The sequence below is a fragment of the Anguilla anguilla genome, chromosome 5 (assembly GCF_013347855.1).
Source record: "Anguilla anguilla isolate fAngAng1 chromosome 5, fAngAng1.pri, whole genome shotgun sequence".
Taxonomy (NCBI): Eukaryota; Metazoa; Chordata; class Actinopteri; order Anguilliformes; family Anguillidae; genus Anguilla; species Anguilla anguilla.
In genome coordinates, this window is record NC_049205.1 from 88,165 (window position 1) to 106,160 (window position 17,996).

The 17,996-nt window shown below is 45.4% G+C and overlaps 1 protein-coding gene and 1 non-coding gene across 2 annotated transcripts; one reads left to right on the plus strand and one right to left on the minus strand.

The window, feature by feature from the left end:
- Nucleotides 1-72: 72 nt before the first annotated feature.
- Nucleotides 73-14,118, minus strand: fam114a1 (family with sequence similarity 114 member A1). Its single transcript, XM_035417799.1, has 14 exons — nt 13,981-14,118; nt 12,344-12,647; nt 12,012-12,096; nt 11,508-11,609; nt 11,016-11,110; nt 10,540-10,674; nt 9,683-9,835; nt 9,111-9,240; nt 8,759-8,844; nt 8,011-8,223; nt 7,612-7,751; nt 7,375-7,447; nt 6,368-6,421; nt 73-3,680 (listed from the first exon to the last, which is right to left on the minus strand). The coding sequence occupies exons 2-14, from the start codon at nt 12,641-12,643 to the stop codon at nt 3,537-3,539; spliced, it is 1,710 nt and encodes a 569-aa protein (XP_035273690.1). The 5' UTR covers nt 12,644-12,647; nt 13,981-14,118; the 3' UTR covers nt 73-3,536.
- Nucleotides 14,119-14,933: 815 nt separating this feature from the next.
- trnap-agg lies at nt 14,934-15,005 on the plus strand. Its single transcript has one exon. It is a non-coding gene; the product is annotated as a tRNA-Pro (tRNA).
- Nucleotides 15,006-17,996: the final 2,991 nt, after the last annotated feature.

Here is a 17,996-nt window from a genome sequence, read left to right on the forward strand (position 1 = left end):
TTTCTTGACTTGGACAGATGGAAATGGATTATGCACTTACATAATACATGACAAAACAAATGTTTGTGTTTCTCATATTTATTTGTTTGGAACACTGAGTTAATCTCAAGAAGACTCCAGCGTTAATAATTATTTTTTGGCAACGTCTTCAATGTAAGGCCACTTGGTCATAAGCATGTAAGAGATGACAGAGAGCACCAGTGGAGACAGTCTCTAAATGATGGATTGCCTGTGATGATCTGCAGCTCTATAGGTGTCAGGCTTCAGTCAAATCCAAACAATACTCTCTCTCTCTGCTCATCTGCCTCACTGCACACGGCAGGGTTATAAACATAATGATCTTTCATTTTAAGGCCGTCATTCTTTAGGTTGGAGCTATCAGCAGTAATTAGAACATTTCTGTGGGTGCTGTCCCCTGCCTTGGGGTGCCTAGCTCCAAAGTAAAGAAATGAACCACACATTCTGTTGCTAGGATACGGGATAATACAGACTAAAAATGACTTCCCACCTCATTCATCAAGGTGTCTGGTGCCGTAAACTTTAATACATATTTACATATCTGATGAAAACCTGCACTCTCAAAAACGCATTAAAAACAACACGTATAACTTGTCATTTTTAATACGTCTCCATGTCTGGTTAAGGACAGCACAGTCTGTTAAAACGTCTCCCTTTGTCCTCTACACATAAATTGTATATTTGTAAATACTAACATCGACACAAAATGTTGAAAGTAACACAAAAGTAGTAAAACAAAGTGTTGGGTATGAACACATTGTTTCTGAGAGTGTGGCGCATGCAACTGAAGCTTAAGAAGAAGGGAACAGACTGGAAAGCAAACCAGCCAAAGCTGTACTGTATTTCTGTAAAAACCACAGACTTAAAAATGTAAATGATAAAAATAAGCAAATGATCACATCCTTCAATCTTAAATATGCTCAATCTTTCATTATTATTTTTGATCACGCCTTTAGTCAGCTTGTCTCCTGACACGGTGCAGCTTGGGGTATAAGAAACTAAGATCCCAGAGCACTGAGATTAATATTGCCAGTGTGGAATAGCACACAGAGTATGAAGCTTGATTTATAGTGAGAACCATGGACCAGGTTTACACAGAGAGAACCATGGGCCTGGTTTACAGAGAGAACCATGGACCAGGTTTACACAGAGAGAACCATGGACCAGGTTTACAGAGAGAACCATGGGCCAGGTTTACACAGAGAGAACCATAGGCCTGGTTTACACAGAGAGAACCATGGACCAGGTTTACACACTTCATTCTGCATATTTGCATGTGGGAGGAGACAAGCTATGATTTTGAGAGACAGGTCCAAGTGCCTTTCGTCACAAAAAATTCCAGAGGAACAGCAAAACTTTGCCATCATCAAACTATTAGTATAATTATTAATATTTTCAACAGTAAACACTATTGCCATCCTCTGCTTTTTCAGCTCAACAAAGAAAGATCTCACACTAGATACAAAACACATTAAATGCATTCAGATCTGAATGTGAAACACTTCCCATTAAACAAAAATGTACATTTTATTTCATGGTTTTCTTTTATCATGTCAACAAAAATGACATTTTAAAAGATTCTGTATAATTCTTGACAAAAACTTCAGGTCAAGGTTGGAAATGTCATCCAAATTCAAAGTATGTGTTCAAGGCCTTTCTGTTATTAATGGCTAAAAGCCATATACATTCCCCCACAATTTACAAAGAACAGAAATGTAAAAGTTAATAAATGTTATCAATACAGCGTATGAAGGGTGCTTCTGCTCTTTTTAATTAATGAAATTAGCTTTTGTTAATTGTCATTAACTGTGGATTGACTTCCCAGACCTGCCACTTGAGCACTGTTACCATGTAGCAGTGGGAAATAAGAATTTAGTGTTGGTTTGACTTTTCATATGAAAAGAAAATGCATTTGATCCCTCTTTTAATATAGTTATACTTCACAACTGTCACCCTCAGCCTCAAAACTGTTGGCCTGCAGATTTAGGTTTGTAAAATAGTCATAACCCTCCTCTACTATACTTAATTTACCTGACTCTGCTATACTTAATTTACCTGACTCTGCTATACTTAATTTACCTGACTCTGCTATACTTAATTTACCTGACAACAAGGTTAAGGATCTGGGCTGCTATGAGACTGGCACCCAAAGCCTTGCAGCTCTCCCATGAGTTTGCTGGGTTTGTGCGGCGCTGGTCAGCTCAATTTACCGTTAATTACTCGACACAAGGTTTCGAGGCTCCAGAAAGTTGGATTCAATTACATGCTTTGTATTGTTTTGACTGCTGCTGGTAAGATGAATGAATATTCCTTCTCTGTTTTATTCTGTTCTGTAAACCCGTAACAGTAATACAGCGCTGCAGTGCAGTAAGAGCCGATGCCATCGTAGGATGTTCTCCTGGTAACCAAATTACGCCAAATAATAAAGCTGGCAGTGAGCTATTGCATCCAATAACCTTCCAGTGTACATGTGTATGTGCTGCTCTTTCCTGTGGTAAGAGGTAAAGCTGCTCTTTCCTGTGGTAAACGGTACAGCTGCTCTTTCCTGTGGTAAACGGTACAGCTGCTCTTTCCTGTGGTAAACGGTACAGCTGCTCTTTCCTGTGGTAAACGGTACAGCTGCTCTTTCCTGTGGTAAATGGTACAGCTGCTCTTTCCTGTGGTAAACGGTACAGCTGCTCTTTCCTGTGGTAAACGGTACAGCTGCTCTTTCCTGTGGTAAACGGTACAGCTGCTCTTTCCTGTGGTAAACGGTACAGCTGCTCTTTCCTGTGGTAAACGGTACAGCTGCTCTTTCCTGTGGTAAACGGTACAGCTGCTCTTTCCTGTGGTAAACGGTACAGCCCACACAGCCCTTCAGCTACCCACAGAAGAAATAAACTCACGTTTTACAAAATAAATTTGTCAGAGCAGATCTTTGCAAGTTTTGCGTTGCTATCATGAAAAGGAAACCCTTATTTATTTGTTCAAATTAAAGGACTGTTTCAGAATGTTGATCTGAGGTGCACTGCACAAACCCTGATGCTTCAGTCTAAAAGCTGCATTCATACATACGTCTGTCCTCTGTCTTTGTACATCACTTCTACTGCTACACATTTCTGTCACTTTTTCTGTTTGTCAATAAATGAACAATTACTAGAGGATTAATGAGTGAATACAGCCAAGTTTAATAAGATCAGTGAGTCATGCGCAGCGAGCGTCTGGTTAAGATCAGTGAGTCATGCGCAGCGAGAGCAGTTACTGTACTCTCTGCTCACCTCAGTTGAGCAGCTTTAAAACCACAGAGAAGGTAAAACATACAATAAGGGCAAACCCAGGCAAGAGGCCATCAATGAAGATGCAAACGACACTGCAGATACACAGCATCACTGCTATTAATCCACTATCCTTCCCTTCCAAAGACCACACATATATTACTACTGTACATACATACATACATAAATACATACGTGCACAGGCTCCGGCAATGACACTACTGCTGTGGTGGGTGGCAAGCAGGCAGGCAAGAGGACCTGCAGTCAGGCTGAACGCTGGTCTGAGTCCTGCTGGTCTCGGCCGGACTCCGGGCCAGTTCTGGCCCGGCTGGTCTGGATATGGGAGAACTGAAGCACTGGCAGTAGGAGCTGAAAGGCGTTCTGGATGTAGCTGGTGCTGTTAGCGCCCTGCAGTGCAACACACAGAACAGGCCAGTTAAGACAGGTCACCATGGATGGGTAATGGAGGTCTGGATGGTGTGCGGATAATGGAGGTCTGGATGGTGGGCGGATAATGGAGGTCTGTATGGTGGGCAGATAATGGATGGATGGGTGAATGACATGACTCTCAAAACATAATGTGATTTTTTAAACACACCTCCATCTAGTTAAGGACATAACACTTTGTGTTACTTAAACAGTCTGTGTTAAAACATCACCCTTTGTAACACAAATTGTATATTTGTAACACATAAGCTGCAGTTGTGCTGACGTCCACAAAATGTGTCAAAAGCACACTTAAGCCGCGTTTCCACCGCAGGAACTATACCCCGGAACTAGGAACCTTTTGAGGAACTCAGTGCGTTTCCACCGCAGGAACTAGGGTCTAAATTTTGTTCCGGGGGCTTTGTTTTACCCCCCAAAAGGTTCCTGCTCGGGGGGTAGTACTTTCCGAAAGTACAGGAACCTTTTGGGTGGAGCTTGCAGCGCTGAACATTTCTGATTGGTCGAGTACTCGCAGCATTTTTTTGTGTCTATTTTCAGGCGCCATGTTTAAAAATATGCAGGCGCAAACCGATTTATTTTCATAATAACTTCAAATCAAACTTGTATGTTATGCGGCGCAGTAGCCTACTTTTGGTTATAGCCTGCCAACGTCTTGGAATTATAACGTGCTCTTCTGTTCTTTTCTTGCTTTAGTATTTGTTTTATAAAATGCTAAGCATTCGTGCTGGGACAGCATATTACGTACCAAAACATTCAAACGGATTAATTTGGTTGCTGAATATTTTCTTCCGGATTTTCTTTGTTAGCCCGTTGTAATTGACTCAAAACGTTTGATACAGTTATGTGAGGTATGCGGTAGTTCTGCGTAATTCACATTGGTGATACAGTAAAAGCAAACTGGAAATCACCTTCCGCACTTTTTGTCATGGTAAAATAACAGGTTAATTCTAGTAATCCTACCTTCAGCTTTTTCAGACTGCCGTAATTTTACTCTGCCATTCTTCAATTCCACAAAAAGACCAGGAAGACTATGGACTAATTTATGGTGCATGGTTCGCATCTGGAGGGCACACTTCGCTGCTCCGCTAACAGTAACTTCGAAGGAAAGCAAACGGTGGCTGTACCACTACTAATTTACATTTTCACGCAAGTCCGAGTTTTCGTTCTATTCTTGTCATTTTGCGATTAGCCTATATAGAATTGACGATGAGAAAGTAATCAAACCGCAAATTGTTTACAACGTGTGCATGTTTTCTGCTGTTGTTGCCAGTTATATTGGAAATGTGAATGCATTCTGTCGCTTCGGATGTCAAGACATGAAAGCGAATGTTCGCATAAAAACATAATGAATGTGTTTGAGAGGATATATAAAACAGTTACAATCTGACTATTGGTCTGTTATATCCTATTTGTTGCATAACGGTCCAAGTTCAACTACCAACGACAGTTTTGCTTGACAACGGTAAAATATGCCCAAACGGCTGCAGAAGAATATTTCAATTCCATGTGATTAAATCGATAAAAATCAATAAATACAAAAGTAACCATATATAGTCATTGTTGGTAACCCGTTGTATATAAGTGGAATAAACCCCTCCGGGCTGTCCCGGTTATTAGAAAATAATGTAGGCTACTTCGGTGGTAGTATGGGGTTACAGAAGAAATCATATGACAGATGGACCGACGACAACGTTGCTTTTTCATACGTCAGTGGGCTAATTTGCCTAATCTTCGCGGGACTTTAGACCCCGGTGGAAACGCAGACAACCATTGGCTGAAGGAACCTTTTAGTTCCTGGTAAAGTAGTTCCTGGGACTGAAAGTTCCGGGTAATTTTGGTGGAAACGCGGCTAAAGGTAGTAAAAAAATAAGGTGTGTTGGATCTTAAGTGTTTCCCACACAGAAGAAAAGGTGTGTTGGATCTTAAGTGTTTCCCACACAGACGAGGACACTAAGCCCCACTGTGGAGCGGCCTCCACCCACCTCCACCTACCTCCAGCATCAAGACAGAGGACCCACCTCCACCCACCTCCAGCATCAAGCCAGACCCACCTCTACCCATCTCCATTCACCTCCACCCACCTCCAGCATCAAGCCAGACCCACCTCCAGCATCAAGACAGGACCCACCTCCACCATCAAGCCAGACCCACTTCCAGCATCAAGACAGAGGACCCACCTCCACTCACCTCCACTCACCTCCAGCATCAAGCCAGAGGACCCACCTCCAGCATCAAGCCAGACCCACCTCCACCCACCTCCAGCATCAAGACAGAGGACCCACCTCCACCCACCTCCAGCATCACTCGACCCACCTCCACCCATCTCCACTCACCTCCACCCACCTCCAGCATTAAGCCAGACCTACCTCCAGCATCAAGATAGAGGACCCACCTCCACCCACTTCCATCATCAAGACAGAGGACCCACCTCCACCCACCTCCACTCACCTCCACCCATATCCAGCATCAAGACAGAGGACCCACCTCCACCCACCTCCACTCACCTCCACCCATCTCCAGCATCAAGACAGAGGACCCACCTCCACCCACCTCCAGCATCAAGACAGAGGACCCACCTCCAGCATCAAGACAGAGGACCCACCTCCACCCACCTCCACCCACCTCCAGCATCAAGACAGAGGACCCACCTCCAGTAAAATGCTGTCCACCATGGGGTTGAGCTCCTCGGCCTTCTTATGGGTCTACAGGCACAGAAATGGAAGAACAGAAATCTTACAGGGAATCTAAAGCAGCTTCCTAAAAATCCATCAGCAGTTCACATCTGCAGTCATAGCATAGGTACTATGTGCAATTGTGTTACAACTTTACGGTAACTATGAATTAGAATATAATTAATATATATGGCAAAAGTGAAAAAGCCTTTTAAAACACACATGGAGGAAAGAGTTAGGCTGCACGAAGAACAGATCAAGTGAGCGAGGGGCCACCCCTAACGCAAATATCTTAATGTCCTGCATCTCCAGAGTAACACCTGTATAGGCATTTATAGCCTCATAAAACACACACTTCAGATGGCTTTGTAACCACGGGCTACACAGCTGACAGCCTTGGGCCAAATGCAGCACACCACAGATTTACTGGGGCCTCTGATAACTGAGAAACATAAAAACATGACATATTATCCACACGGAACGTAAATCAGGAGCTGTGTGTCTGCACAGCGAGTCTGCACCTCCCGCCAGTGACACAACACTAAATAACAGCCATGAAAACTTTATGAGTGCCTCGCCGTTGTTTACGCACATACAGACGCTGGTTATTCATTGTGTTCTTTTACAAATAGCTTGTGGAAAATGTTTGGCCAGTGTGCACCGTTTGAGAAAACATTTTGACATATTCACATATTAGTCGGCCAACAGATCTCTCACAGAGGACTGCGGCCCCACATTACCTACTAAACTGTCAGAAGAAGTCTGACTTCCCTTCTGTTTCTCTAAGGTGTTAATGAGTCATTTACTGTCTACTGATATACAGCCATATGTACACACTCAGTTCATCCTTAGGGGACCTTGGATGCTCTTAAGAAAGACCTGATTTCCACCAAGAAAGTCAGAGGGGGACACTAGGGAGGGGGATTATGGGTTGTATATTACTCGTTTATGAGTGTGAGCTGTGACACCCTAACCCTTCTTACCCCCACGATGAGCAGGGTGTCGGAGAAACTCTTGGACAAACAGCCAACCTCCTTGCACATGGCCGTGGTCAGCCTTACAAGAGCACACAGGGGAACACAAGCAAGAGCATTACACCAAATATCATTACAGTCAGTCTGAACACAAGCAAGAGCATTACACCAAATATCATTACAGTCAGTTTGAACACCGAACCACTCACAGGTACACCTGGGACCCTGTTCTAAAGTGGTGCTCACCTGGTGAGAATGTGTGCCTGGTCCAGTGCTGCCTTCTCCAGGTCCTGTCCATGCAGGATCAGCTCAGCCACCTTGTGCAGCTGCTCAATGCTGCGAGCAGTGACCTCCGCCAGACTGCCTACTGCGGACAGGTACACACCCTGAAACACACAAATTCAATGGCAAAACAGAACCCCATGAATGTTAGTCAAGTAAAATTAAAAGCACATAAATAGGCCCATCCAGATCTGCCCCCCTCATCATAAACACATGGCTTATATCTCAGCAAGAGGAGACCAATTACAGAAGCTCATTTCCTATGAAGCCAATAGTTTTAGCACAACCTGGGACCAGTGAAGCTTCAGCAGGGTGATGTCATTGTGAAAACCTGGATCTTCAGTGAAACAGAGGGTCGCTGACCTCCACTTTCTCGGGGCGGCCATTTTCCATTTGGTTCTCCTCCTCTCTCTGGCCTGCAGAAGGGGCGGGCTCACTGCCATGCTCCGCCTCTGGCTCCTCCCTCAGCCCCGCCTCTGGCTCCTCCTTCATCCCGTCCTTCGGCTCTGATTCCGCAGCCTGTTCCGCACTGGGGTGCGACACATCCCTCAGCCAATCATGTGCCCTCATCCGAGCCTAGAGATGCGAGCAGAGTCTGAGAGGGGTTGCCCAGCGGCACTACGCCTGTTCACACACTGGAACTGTGCTGCTTCCTGCTAACCCTGAACCAGGACATAACTGAACACAGCACATAACTGAACACAGGACATTACTGAACACAGGACATTACTGAACGCAGCACACTACTGAACGCAGCACATTACTGAACGCAGCACATTACTGAACGCAGGACATTACTGAATGCAGCACATTACTGAACACAGGACATTACTGAATGCAGCACATTACTGGACACAGGACATTACTGAACACAGCACACTACTGAACGCAGCACATTACTGAACGCAGGACATTACTGAATGCAGCACATTACTGGACACAGGGCATTACTGAACACAGCACATTACTGAACACAGCACATTACTGAACGCAGCACACTACTGAACGCAGCACATTACTGAACACAGGACATTACTGAACTCAGCACATTACTGAACACAGGATATTACTGAACACAGCACATTACCCGATACTGAACACAGGACATTACCTTGTTGAGTTTGTCTGGAGTAGCAGCAACATGCAGCTCAAACAGAAGCTCTGTCAAAACACTGACAAACTCCTCCCCACTGGCAGCTGAGGGGTTAGCACACGCACGTTATTACAGTTATATAATTTGATCATCTAACATGCTACAAGAACTGCCTACAGAATCAAGTAATATTTTCACAACAAATTACATAGATCACAGACTGCACGCCATCTGGTGCCCATGCCATGATTTCTGGAACGCTGTCCTTACCACGATTGTAATTTTGATTGCTGTTGCAGTTTTGGGGAACAACCTAATTTTGGTAACTTACAAAGGTGTGTAGGAAATTCAGTTAGCGAATAGGGTTCACCATTTTCCTCTGACTCCGCCTCCTGCTCCTTCTCACTGGCTCCCTCTAAGAAGACATCCTTGATGGCAATCAGGTCTTTCTTCAGAACCTCCAAGGTCTCGTCCTCGAGCGACACCAGGGCTGCTTGCACCTGTCGAGAGAGGGGAATTCTGGGACTGGAAAAACCGCAAAAACTCTGAAAGGAATGATATTGCATATATTTAAATAATTTACCAGGAAATTCCACAATATTAAGAAATTTCAGACATTTCATAATGGCGCATAGAATCACAATTCACCCCTTTACAGTGGGATGGTCTTCCCTTTTGCAGTTCTGTTGCCAAGGTAAGAGACTAAAGATACGTCATACATGAAATGCTGAACGCTTGTCCAGTGTGCTATCTAGTCAACAACCGACAATTTGATTGGTGAAGACGGTCACCAAAAAGCCAAAAATTCGGGTTGAGTTTTAGGCACCTTTGACTGGCTTGAGTAGGTCAGGTTTAGGGTCCTGCCTGTGTGCAGAGGAAACAGTGGTGTGTGCTGCCCCCATGGGTGAGGAGCATGACTGCAGTGTGGGCTGGCACACGGACCTGAGCCTCGCTCTCATTGGACAGGATCTCCAGCGCCTCCAGGTGGGACAGACCCTGGAAGTCGTCAAAGAGAATGCCATAATGCGCCGTGGGCTCACTGATTGGCTGGGAGCTCAGCCTCACCCTCTCCTTCTCCTTCGCCTCCTTCAGCATCTGGGGGGACAACCGGGGGGGGGGGGGGGGGCGGCAAGGGGTGAGGTTAGGCTTAGGGTTCGTGGGGGGGGGGGGGGGGGGGGGTGTTTGGGTTGGAGCCATCAGGGCCGAGGCCCAAGCTCAACAGGAGCAGATCAGTACCCCATCATTTCAAAATAAAAGACCTCTGCGAGATCAACCTGTTCACAACATTAACAGGGTTGATCTTACGGGTTGATTGTGCTGCAGAGACATGAATCTCACACACATCTCCTATCTCTTCCACGTATGAGCACTTCAAAGAGCCATGTAGGGCACATCTCATGCATTTGCTCAGGAGACATTAACGCATTAACGCAGGTTATATCTTACCTGAACAATCCAGGGTCAGGTACCGTGCTCAAGTGCACACCAGCTTCCCACCCCAGATTCAACCCGAAGACCAACCGGTCACAGGTGTGGAGCACACACTGCCACACACTCACACACACACTGCCACACACAGCAGACCTCACACACTGCCACACACACACAGCCACACACACAACAGACCTCACACACTGCCACACACACACACACACACACACACACACACACAGCCACACACAGCACACCTCACACACTGCCACACACACACACACACACACATACTGCCACACACATACACACACACACACACACACACACACACACACACTGCCACACACACACAGCAGACCTCACACCTGCGACAGGGACACAGTCCTCTGCATTAGCGTCTTGGTCCTCTTGAACCCAGGGTCACTCTCTGCCAGCACCGTCATGGTCTTCTTCCCGATGAACTCCAGCGCATCCAGGCCTCCCGTTATAACAGACTTTCCCTGTGTGAAGCCCAAACAGAAGCTCAGCCCATGTGTGTTCATGAAGAACACGCGCTCCCTCTGAACACCTAACTGCATCTCTGGGTCCACTCCATCACTGCAACTGCCTCTCTTAGTGAGGGGGTAACAGGGTGAGGAGTGGTGACAGGGTGAGAGGGGGTAACAGGATGAGGGGGGGAGGCAGGATGAGGAGTGGTGACAGGGTGAGAGGGGGTAACACGGTGAGAGGGGGTGAGGCAGGATGAGGAGGGGTGACAGGGTGAGAGGGGGTAACAGGGTGAGGTGGGGAGGCAGGATGAGCGGGGGTGACAGGAATGTGGGGGAGGGTAAGAGTGACCCACTGTGTTTTGGACAGCGCTGGTGATGGTGGAGAGAACTCCTCTGGTTGCCATGGCGGAGGAGCCCACAGACGCGCCAGGATCCCCCGGATCAGAATCTGCACAGACACAACACCAACATCACACACCTGCCACAGACACAGACACAACACCAACATCACACACCTGCCACAGACACAGACACAATACCACCATCACATACCTGCCACAGACACAGACACAACATCAACATCACACACCTGCCACAGACAACACCACCATGGAGCGGATGGAGGGGTGGAAAATGAAGGGGCGGGGCATGAAGAGGAGGGGCATGGAGGGGGGGGGCATAGTGGGGCAGGGCATAGAGGAACGGAGCATGGAGGGATGGGGCATAGAGGGGCGGAGCATGGAGGGCCGAGGCATGGAGAGGTGGAGCATGTAGGGGCGGAGTGTGGAGGGGTGGGCATTGGGGGGGCAGAGCGTGTAAACACTGCAGTGGCCGCTCTGGGTTACCTGTCTGGGCTGCCAGGTCTTCCTCGACCTCCTCGCACACAGAGGTTCTCTGCACGCGCAGGGTGACCCCCGCCTTCTCCTTCACAGCACTGAGCCCCTGGCCTGAGGAGCAACACCCACACACCGCTATCATCAAACACCTACATACCAGCCTCACCCAACACCTCCATACCGCCATTACCCAACACCCACACACCGCCTAGCACCCACATACTGTCAACACCTACACACTGCCATGCCATTACCCAACACCCACATACCGCCATTACCCAACACCTACATACCACTATTCCATTACTCACACCCCTATACTGTCATTACCCAACACCCTCATACCGCCATCAACCAACACTCATACACCGCCATTATCCACATATTGCCATTACCCAAAAGCCACACACCGCCATTACACAACACTGCCATTACCCAACACCCACACACCACCATCACCCAACACCCATAATGACCCACAGTGGAAGTTGTGCTGAAACGATGGAGACTCACCCACAGTGGAAGTTGCACTCGTCAGAATAGACTTTCCCCAGGAACCCCAACCTCCCCAGCCTTTGTCTCTGCTCTGAGAGGAGTCCTGCAAAACACCACACACACACACAAAAACACACACAAATACGTATACACACACACTGAAGTACCTCCATCAAAGACAAATCAGCTTTAGTGCATATCAGAGACAGCAGTGTATAAATCCTAGGCGATTCATTCTACAGAATTCCAATTCGGCTTTTCAGCAGAATACCACCCAGAAAGACCCAGAAAGCCAGGAGAGAGAATTCACCACAGAGCTGCATGCTTAGAGCAGCAGAAGAATGCTGTACCTGTAGTACGCCATCCTGCCCCACAACGCTCCCAACAGGTCCATCTGGCTCCAGGCTCACTGATTCGGTACACTCAGTCACCTGAATGCCAGCCGTATTCTCTGATTGGTTCCCATGGGACTCTGCCTCCCTCGGAGGGTTGGCCGCCTCGCTCCCTTCATTGTCCAGCAGGGGTCCAGGCTGAGCGGGGGGGTCACACGTCTCCGTGTCCCCAGGAGAAGAGGGGTCACTCTCGAGGGGCAGGGAGAGGTGCTGGGGCATCTCTGTGGTGGCACTGCCCTCAGAGTCACTGTGTGACATCACTCTACAGCCGGACACACAGACGCAGCTCACACTACCACACAGAGTCTGTGTGTGACATCACTCTACAGCCGGACACACAGACGCAGCTCACACTACCACACAGAGTCTGTGTGTGACATCACTCTACAGCCGGACACACAGACGCAGCTCACACTACCACACAGAGTCTGTGTGTGACATCACTCTACAGCCGGACACACAGACGCAGCTCACACTACCACACAGAGTCTGTGTGTGACATCACTCTACAGCCGGACACACAGACGCAGCTCACACTACCACAGACAGGAAATCAGGCTGAACTCACTGCAGCACGGAGAGCATCTCACTGAGCAGTCTAAACAGTGCGAGTTCAGCTCATGGCCTGTGTAGCATGCAATGCAATGCCTGCTCTAAGGCTTGATTTAAGGCTCAAATAAAGGATAAATATTTCTTTTCAAATCGCCAAATAATGGTTCACACTGTACACAGCTTTAAATGCAGTCATTGTTTTCATTGGAATATAAATAAAGACAAACCAACACCCCCACATATTACACAGAAGACTTTTTTTTTTTGCTTATGCATCATCTACAAAAATTATACTTGAATATTTGCAGTAGGCTATTCTAAGTAGCTGAGCCAGTCTAACACATTTACCTGTCAATGTTCTCAGTTTATAAAACTTGCTAATCTAAAAGTTTCAGGAACTGCATCACGCTAGATAAACTGCTTATCCATATTAAGTATTAAAAGGTGTCAGGACTATAAATTCACTGTCTAAAAGGACTATCAAAACGTGCACGGCGCTTCAAACAATCTTTATGCCTTCAGGTACGCCGGTAACCCGTTCCCGTATGTACCAACAGTGACATCTTGTGGCCAAATACTGGTAAAACTCCAATTCCACTTAACATCCTTCAAAAAATAGAATATACGTAGTTTAAAACACAAACTAACGCGTGATGTATAACATTCCATGAAAGTCACAACTGAAAGTTAAAACACACCTGTAAGTTGGAGTGCGATGGAACGCACATTCACAGTACAATAACAAGTCAATCAACGATTAGTACCATAACTTATCCATCTATATTACACGCATTTCAATAAAGCTATTTGCGCCTGCAAGCTGAAAGTTTCTTAAATTGTTTTCTGTCATAATGACGCAAGAACAGAGAGGCAGTTATTATAGTTAGTCAGCAATATTGTGTTTCGTTCAGTGTGCAATTAATTCAGACAATTCAGACTGGGCGTTTGACACGCAAAAAATAGAGCACGTGGCTTTCACAGGAGAACACGCACTTACATTGAATAAAAGACAAGTAATACTATTTTAAACTGCAGTATCTCACCAGTTCTGCTGAACAGCCGGCAAACGCGTATTCTTTATCCTTCCGCCCTGCCTCTTCGCCACGTCGCCAGCCTGCCTTGGTGTTGTGGAGGGCGACGTCATCGGGAACTTCCGAACTTTATTTTGCCGCATGTTCCGACTGGACTTGTAGTCCGAATATAAACGTGCGTGGCTGGACGCGAGTAGTGGCGCGAGACTTCAGCGCTTCATTTTTTTCACAAACCACTTCAGCGCAAACCACGCCCCGTAGTTGCAAAGAACGTTCAGGATCGACTCCTTTGGTCAACACGCTCCGTGGTTAAGAAAATAAGGCCTTGTGATTTTTTTAATGGCTTTCCTTTACCCCCTAATATTCATACACTATGTTATGTTATTAACTGCTTATACGGACATAGATTAAATCTAATATGAATCTAAATGCACATTTGCACATGACTTCAGCGTGACCCTTGATCCTGGTAGCTCTTCTGAGAATGTTCTTAGCCGATAATTCCGAAGCAACCGAGGATTCGAAACGAAAGCTGTGGTTGCTAGAACTTGAAAGTCTATGTTCACGTATTGACGAAAATATACCAAACAGGCTTTATCACCTTTACTTTATCAAGCCAATAGGTTTTACGAATTGTGACCAGTCATAATTATATAGCTTTTAGGACTGTAAATTGTCGTAATTGTAAAATAAAAATAAATAAAAACAAGGTGGTTGTATAAATCCACTTTTACCACCACACCCCGGCATAACATACACACGATATAAGCAGTTGCCTACTCTTTGGAGACCACAGGTTTGCCCACTCGATTGTTTCTGCGTGAAATTTCCACTGGATGGCAGCACCGTACTATACAGTTCGTTGTCTCGACATTTCGACCCTACACTTTTCTTCAGAACTGTCAACTTTTGCAGACGTGGCAAAGTTTTGCAGAAGACTGCGGCTCCAGAAGGACCTTTCGTGTGGCTCGTTGGTCTAGGGGTATGATTCTCGCTTAGGGTGCGAGAGGTCCCGGGTTCAAATCCCGGACGAGCCCGAGGTTTTCAATTTTACTCATTTTCAGGACCTGATGCTCATCATCATTTATAGAAGCAGTGCAAAATCTAGGCAGATTTGAAGAATGCAGGACTTTGTTAAGCAGAACTATTGTAATAGTGACAGTTGTCCAGTTGAAAAAAACAGCACAAAATAGAGCGTTGAGGGGAAAACGTCTTGTGTGTAAAGTCTGCATATACAGACATGCATTTTTATATGCAAAGCACATATACTGTATGAAACAAAATAATTGAGCCATATGGAATAGCACTCACTTTGCCAGTTGCTTGAATTTGTGTTTTAGCACTGCTAACACAAGGTTAAGGCCCAGCAGTGCTAACACAAGGTTAAGGCCCAACACTGCTAACACAAGGTTAAGCCCCAGCAGTGCTAACACAAGGTTAAGCCCCAGCACTGCTAACACAAGGTTAAGGCCCAGCACTGCTAACACAAGGTTAAGCCCCAGCACTGCTAACACAAGGTTAAGCCCCAGCACTGCTACACAAGGTTAAGGCCCAGCACTGCTAACACAAGGTTAAGGCCCAGCACTGCTAACACAAGGTTAAGGCCCAGCACTGCTAACACAAGGTTAAGGCCCAGCACTGCTAACACAAGGTTAAGGCCCAGCACTGCCAGCAGAAATTTAAGGCCCAGGAGTGCTAACACATGGTTAAACGTTTGATTTTTAATGTTATTTGTGTTACAGTCCATTCAATCTTTTGCAAAAATGAAAACTTTCACACAAAGCTGTAGATTCGGTTAGATCACGAAACGTGGTGTTTCAGCTTGGTGTGATGTCATATAGGGTAACTATCCCCTTTCTGAAGGGACACTGTCTGGCTGGTTTTGCAGCCCCCTGTTCCCATGCAGGCAGGAAGTGCCCTGTTGGTGGAGTACAGTCTCCCAGGAGCTCTGCTAACTGAAATTCATCTGCCCTCCTCCCAACAGCTTTCCCTGAATACTGAAATAATCCATGCTCATCTTCCTCTAGATGTCCCCATATCGCCCCCTTGGGGTAGGATTTGGCAGAGATTCTGATAGGCTAAAGCTACATGCGAAGACTCAAAGAAGATGGGGACAATTTAAACAGGTGTGAGAGCTGCAACAGGTCACTTTAGCAAGAATTTGAAAAAATATGAATTGAAACAGAAATTAAACAGACATTTTTCAATAAGAGTTTATTAAATGATATATTCATAATAAAACCATATGCAAGAATGCTCAAATACAACTGTACAGCATATATTTGTGTTCACAGTTTGGTTATGACAGTATGTCATTACAAATTTCCCTCTCAGACGCCTACAGAAAGATAATAATGCAATAAAAATTCACATCTTTACAGAAATGCATATTATTTGTGATAAAAAATTTTATCATGCTTTAAAAACCTTTAATTACCCATTCAGTCTTATTATTTAATAAAAATATATTACAATTTGTGTTTAAAAAAATCTGCATAGTTATAAAACAATACATGTAGCTGTAAGGCGAAACCTTTGCAATTCAACAGGGTGCATCTGCTGGATCTGAAGCAGAGAAGAAATGACACTTGAAAATGAATTCATAACCCTGACCCTCAGCTGCCATCTAATGGTGTTACATGAGGACATTCAATTGCTTTGATTCCTTGAAGTTGCCTTTCAAGACATTTTAGGAAAGTCACTCTATAATGGCAGCATAAGACTTGGGTTACACAGGATATTAGGTTCTGCTGTTCCTGACAGGTTAACAACTGTGCAGAACGCAGTTAGATATGACACTATAAAAGGGGACAGGCAGTGACTGGGGCCCACCTTAGCCAAGCTTTGTCCATTACACCGGCCACGTCGCTTTCATTCTGCCCACAATGCACTCCCTCGCACCATCAGGCTACACTTCCCATAAGACACCTTCCAGAAAATCACAGAAGCCTACCCGTTATTAAGGGGTAAAGCAAATGCCAAATGGCTCTGAATCAGATTATATTTGGCTTTTAAGTGCATTAAAGTGCATACTATCCATTTAAAGTCACTGTGTTCAAACATTAGTTCACTGTTAAGCATATTTAATCAATAAAAAGAAACACAAAGTCACCCTGGATTGCACCGTGATTTCCCTAAAAGGAAAACCCTAACCCTATAATTGAGCTACACATGGTAATAATATAAAAGAGGCTACATGTTATTGCTTCCCCAGAACAAACTGAATTTCTTTCTACCTCAATAATGCCCAGATAACAGTTCAGTTCACATTTTCAACAATAAAAAGTCTACTTGCGCACTGATCTCCACACTTTCCTATTCTGCACAAACCCATGGATACATGCATCAGCCATCACAGGACACAGGACAGTCAAGTCCATCCTGCTCTGCTTCCCGAAGCATCTTTCTTCAGTGTGCGATCACGACCCTCCAGCCAGAGAAAGGGCAGAATCCAGCTCTGGTCCCTTTCAGCCCACAGGCCAGACCACGGTCAGACCTGCCTGACCTGGAGGAAAGCCAGCTTCCATAAGGACCGGCTGTCCACAGGTCAGACTGCACTTCTCTATCTGTCCAGCAGTCAACAGCATTCTATTCTATTTGAATATACTAATATTCTGCATATCTTTAAGTACATTCAGATCATAACATGTGATATTGAGACCAACAAAGTTAGAGGATATCGTAGTGGAATAGTTGGGGACAGTGTGACCCTGCTGGAACTTAAACTGATCATTTTTAAGTTATCTTACCACTTGCTGGTTAAATGTAATAGTTCTTCAAGGGAAATTTGTGGCCCAGAATGTTTAGAAGTGCTTTGGTTTTTCTGTATTTATCTATTATTTTTTATTCCGTTATGGGTCCAGAAATGCAAACTGGAAGATTAATGCAGTTTAGCTTGCAAAGGAAGTTTTGACTCAATTTATTGTTCTGCTTCTGGTTTATAACCAATTATTTTGCTGGCATGCTTTGAAGGTAAACACACACAGGTATTGGCTTTTTCCTGCATATCCCAAAATATGAAATTATCC

Bases quoted from the DNA above. Each gene is read 5' to 3' on its own strand.
- fam114a1 (XM_035417799.1), bottom strand. From the start codon at position 12,643: ATGTCACACAGTGACTCTGAGGGCAGTGCCACCACAGAGATGCCCCAG. The intron at 9,836-10,539 runs GTGTGAGGTCTG...TTGTCCCCCCAG, and splicing joins GGACTGTGTCCCTGTCGCAG to ATGCTGAAGGAGGCGAAGGA. The intron at 6,422-7,374 runs GTAAGAAGGGTT...CTGTGCCTGTAG, and splicing joins ACACCCTGCTCATCGTGGGG to ACCCATAAGAAGGCCGAGGA.